Source organism: Oratosquilla oratoria, chromosome 14, assembly GCF_046742065.1.
Source record: "Oratosquilla oratoria isolate Oo_2021 chromosome 14, ASM4674206v1, whole genome shotgun sequence".
Classification (NCBI taxonomy): domain Eukaryota; kingdom Metazoa; phylum Arthropoda; class Malacostraca; order Stomatopoda; family Squillidae; genus Oratosquilla; species Oratosquilla oratoria.
The window spans coordinates 43,966,103-43,971,102 of record NC_134790.1 but is presented as its reverse complement, the minus strand read 5'-3'; the positions used below and the strand labels follow the sequence as shown (position 1 = coordinate 43,971,102).

At 44.1% G+C, this 5,000-nt stretch overlaps 1 protein-coding gene across 4 annotated transcripts in view; it reads right to left on the bottom strand.

Annotated features, from left to right (window-relative positions):
• The window catches only part of LOC143032858 (uncharacterized), a 155,591-nt gene that overhangs the window by 1,633 nt on the left and 148,958 nt on the right, over positions 1-5,000 (bottom strand). For 3 of the 4 annotated variants that reach the window (XM_076198042.1, XM_076198041.1, XM_076198043.1), the window contains exons 9-10: positions 724-897; positions 1-419 (exon numbers count right to left, since the gene is read on the bottom strand). The exon at positions 1-419 is cut by the window's left edge and continues 1,633 nt beyond it. In XM_076198042.1, coding sequence (XP_076054157.1) covers positions 1-419; positions 724-897 — 593 coding nt within the window. The remainder of the gene's footprint in view (positions 420-723; positions 898-5,000) is intronic. The other variant, XM_076198044.1, reaches the window with a different exon arrangement.

Here is a 5,000-nt window from a genome sequence, read left to right as displayed (position 1 = left end):
TTCCTTGCAGGTTCGAGAACTTTCTGTTGTGTCCGTTATTTTTTTCAGATGTCTCTCTTGGGTCTGGTCGGTACACTGTTTGAATATTATTATCAAAATTATTATTATTATTATTATTATTATTATTATTATTATTATTATTATTATTATTATTATTATTATTATTATTATTATTATTATTATTATTATTATTATTATTATTATTGTTATCATTGTTGTTGTTGTTGTTGTTGTTGTTATCTCTGTTACTATGATATTGCATGTTGTCGTAGTTGTAGAGGCCAGGTGACTCCACTTGTTGATTGTAGTAATTGTAAAGCTCGGTCGGTAGAGGTTCCCAGTCACGCATGCGCAGTGCGTGATCCACATCGGCAATGGCAGCGTCGATTACATCGTGAAGTTCGTCCGAGTAGGGATCACTAGAAAAGTTATAGAATAGTAAATATCGCTTAATGGATTATGTGATTATATGTTACCATTGTCCTAGCTTTCAAAGTTTATAAGGCAAAGGGGACGGGTTCTGTCATTACTAAGTGATTCCTGGCATTTGAAGAATAAACTGATCCAGTTCTAGGCAGAATAAAAGGAAAAGTACCACCCAGCATGCATACCCCCCCCCCCCCCCCCCTTCTCTCTCTCCTCAGTAGGGGCGGGGTTATTTACAAGTAGCTGCCCTTCGCTGTCGAAGTGATACCACGTAATTGAATAAACTGGCACACCCACCTTTTCCTGTAGAAAGCGTTTTCGGGCGTCTTCCTCTTGAACTCACCCTCGGGATGGGCGAGGACGCAGCTGAGACGGTGGTAGTCCACGCGCAGCCTCAGGAAGTGCAGAAGCCTGAGGAGCTGGCCCTTGAGGTCTTCCTTCATCAGTTCGTAGTGAACCACTGTCGATGCCCTGAAGAAAACGGGAGGTCAGAGAGTGACCTGAGGGCGGGGGAGGGGGGTCCTACTTTTTTTTTCGAAATTTGGGAGTGAAGTATCACTCCCACGGGCTTTGTTTGAGCCCGTGCGGTGGTGTTTATGTAAGACACACCTTGTGGAGAGGAGGTGGAATAGTGTAGCTAGTTAGAGGGTGACAGGGGGCAGTAGAAAAGAGAGGCTGCAGCTGTTAGAGCGGCGGTGGACGCTCTAGCAGCTGACGGAGCTCATAGGGGTTTTGGAGGCGGCAGAGACGGCTCACAAGACCTTCAGGGGGAGCCGGTGGTCATCGTCTGAGGAAAGAGGTGGCGGGGGTCCTACTTGAGTGAGAACGTGGGTGTGATGCTGACGTCATTTTGGCCGTCTTGGGCTGGGCTCTGTTTGAATCATCTTGTACGATGACTTTCCTGACTGAAATATTCCGGCGTTAGCCAGAATAAAATGCATATAGGCGGATCGTCACGTTGAAAGGATAGGTTTAACAGCTTCAGTACCGTGACCGCTCCTTTGAAGGGATTGACTTTGAATAATTTTATTCTTTTCTTCCCGGTACGGCCGTACTGTGGACCTGTTAGTACATTCTTTTTGTTTTATATATTAGCTTCTTTTACCACACGAAGAAATACGAAGATTGAAAAAAAAAATCCCAAAGTTGTACTCCTCTGTTTAGATTTTTATTTCGAGAAGCGCAAGGTTATTTGAACCAGTTTGGAGGGGCCTCGATGGGGTAAAGGGTTCTGTAACTAGATTCAGCCGTTTTAGCTACCCAATAACTACGCATGCGTTGGCATTCGAAATCCGTCACGAGTTTGTTATGCTTAACGCCAGGCGACTTTATTCAGCAGATCGAGACTTTGGGTACGAGAGGGTTTCTGTGAGAAATATTAAGATGGCCAAAATTGTCATTAGTGGGGGATCTAAGCCTAAGATCGTGCATTTTTTGGTTAAAAACATGAAACTTGGTACACTTATAGAGTAACCCTAGGTAAACATTTTTGGATATGGTAGCAAGCTGTCAGTTCTCTGGTGGTTACAGCAGGGACTAAAACCTTACCATGTGGCAGACGTCACAAAAATTAATTAAATGGCCTTAAATATTCCATTTCTTATGTTAGGAATATGAAACTTGGCAGGTTTCTAAAATATTTAATAAGAACTATCTCTTGATAATAAAAAATGGAATCAGAGCCCCCTAGTGACCAAAACTGCAAACAGTTTTTTTGTTGCAACCTCTGAATACAATTGTGAAAGGACCTGGGCCTTTTTTGTGCATTTTGTCAATATAAAAGCTGAAATTTTCCACCACAATGGATCAAATATTTGATATACAAGTGTTCTTGAAGAAGTATTTATCTGAATATACACAATAAACACAGCAGTTAACATTGAACATTCATTCCAACAAGTAAACAGACTAAATGACAGCGATCATCTTTACAAACGACACAATTTGTTTTGTCGTTTGTTACATAACTTTGAATTTCATAACCACTCACCACAAAACCAGAATGAATACTGTTGATTTATCAAGTGGTACATTTAAGTCACAAAAAGCTTCAGTTTAAGGTGCCTAAGTTTGGAAACAGTCCCCTTCGCAGTTGCACAGCGCAGTGCATTTGAGCTGTGCTTTGCTGCATTTACACAGACCTCTGCAAGATTTCTTGCATTTGCAGCATATCAGTTCATAGCACATATCATGTGCTTGTTGAAGGGTAGTCCACTTTGGTGTCCACCTGGAACATGCTGCATCCCATTCCCATCCAAAGAGCGATGGGCTGGGCAAGGCTGGGTCTTTCTCCAGGGATTGACCCCACACATGTCCTCCTTGGAATGCTGCTCTCAGAGTATGTTGCTTTAAAGCAGCTTCTGTAGGAGGAATGCTTTCCAGAGACTTTGATTTCCTGGAGAACATCTGCTGCCTTGCTTCGTTGATGTTGGAGAGCTCAATGGTGCGGTCATACCACAGCACCACGAATCTCTCAATGAGAGCCAGTGAGCTCTCCGTCAACTGACATTGTGGATTTGACAGTGACAAGAAAGCTTCTGTGACCTCAGGGAAAGCATGCCATGTCTCCCATGGACTCTTTTTGCCTCTCCCGGCAAAGAAAGATGTCACATTACAGCCTGTGAAAACCTGGAAGAATGGCAGAGCCTTGGCCTTGGATGATGGCAGAACAGCAATTATCTCATGAATGGCTATGTACCTTTGAGACTTTCCAGTTCCAAATAATATCCACAGTTCAGAGGTCTTAAACTGGTTTGAAACATGCCACAGCAAGGACAACAACATCAGTGTCTACTGTTCTGATGAGGATGCGTTGGTGGCCTTTGTTGGCAGCATCCATGACACGCAGCATGGTACGCGTGCCTGCTTTCTCCTGGGTGCAGAGTTCCAGGAACAACCTGTCCGTCACTGCTGCGTTGCAGACCACTTGCTCGTTCAGAGTACAGAGAACTTGTTTGTTGTCCTCCTCAATGCCTGCAGCATGTTCAGCAAGAAGAGAAAACAGCTCAGTTTTGTTGTCATTATTGCGGAGAAAACTCTGCCAGTTTCCTGGGATCTGGGTGGTGAGAGTTACTTTCCTGCGAACACCACTGCCTCTCTTCTCCCTGGTTGATGTCTTGAGGCTTTGTTCATTGTAGACATCAAAAACGATATCTACTCTGTCTACGTTCTTCAAGATGTTTTGAATGTGGGGCACAAAGACTTGTGTAACATAGTCAGAGAAGGTCTTTGAAGCAACTGGAGTTAGAGAGTGCACCACCATAGCACCATCCAGCACAACTGCAGTAACCTGAGGGACTGTGTGGTCAGAGTTAGATAGACCTTCCAGGGGAGAGAGCAAGTCAGACTTCTTACCTGATCTCATCTCCCCTGACTTTGACAGAGAAGGTGGCCATGGCTGGTTCTCAAACTTGAAGAACTCCTCAAGCTTTCCCTCTCGAGATTGGCAGGCGATGTGCAGCCCTGAGAACAATGCACAGTCGTCCTTCATTGCAGATACCTGGCTTTTCTGTTTTGAAAGACGGAGACTTCGAGAACAGCTACAGTTTGTTCTTCTTGATAGCCTGTGTAGCTGTCTTTGTTTGAATTATGATGCGTTCATTTACAAATGTCTTATAATGACGCTGTCCCAAGTCATACACACCCTTGAAACTTTCTACAGCTGACTGGCTGATGGCAACTTTGCTGTCAAGTGCCAACATATCGTTGCTGTCCTCTAGGAAAGGATTTCCAAGATTTTCTATAACCTTCTTGAGAGCAGTTATCTCCTTCACAAAGATATTCTGTACACTTGGTGTCTGCTCATGGTGTTTGTCATTGGGTGCTTTCTCTGAAGTGTTTTCAAAGTCGCGGATGAGTCTGCTGACCTCTAGACCACCAATCATCCAACGTCTTGGTGCTGCAGGATTATTTATCAAGCCTACAGCCTCACCTTTTTTGATCAGAGCATTTTCTTGCTCATGTCCCTGATCTAGTGCCATTGCAGAGAATCTGTGACCCGTTTTTTGGACTTCAAACGCACCTTCAGAGAACTCCAGAAATATAGTAGGGTGAGACTGTTGTAGACCTGATATGTCATGGATGTGAATTGGCAATCACCTGGCATAGTTGGTGTGATCTGTAGAAAATGCTCAAGGTGTCAGTCTAACTACTGACTAAATATGCTTTTTGAAGTCACCCTCCCAAAGTGATTATACTTAATGAAGAATATCCATCTCCAACTCCAGCACTAAGTTCCAAAACTGGAACTGTGGACGCTCTGCACACATCTTCTTGACCCACTCATGAAAGTCAACAATGTCTTCGTCAGAAGAAATGCTTTGCTTGTAACTTTCATAGGCCTGGCACTGTAGGAGGTAGAGAACAGCTGCAGTGACATTGTGGGCACGACGTGTCCTAGTCAGGTGTGCTGCTTTGAGATGTGAGTCAGCAACACCACCAGTTGCAACACCAGCAGTTGATATGACTGTGGTCCATCCACTGTCTGTCAGCAGGTCTCCTAGGACCTTGAAGAAGGTCATCTCAGTGTGCATTGCACCCAGCATCAGCACAATCTTGCCTTCACCGTGACTGTC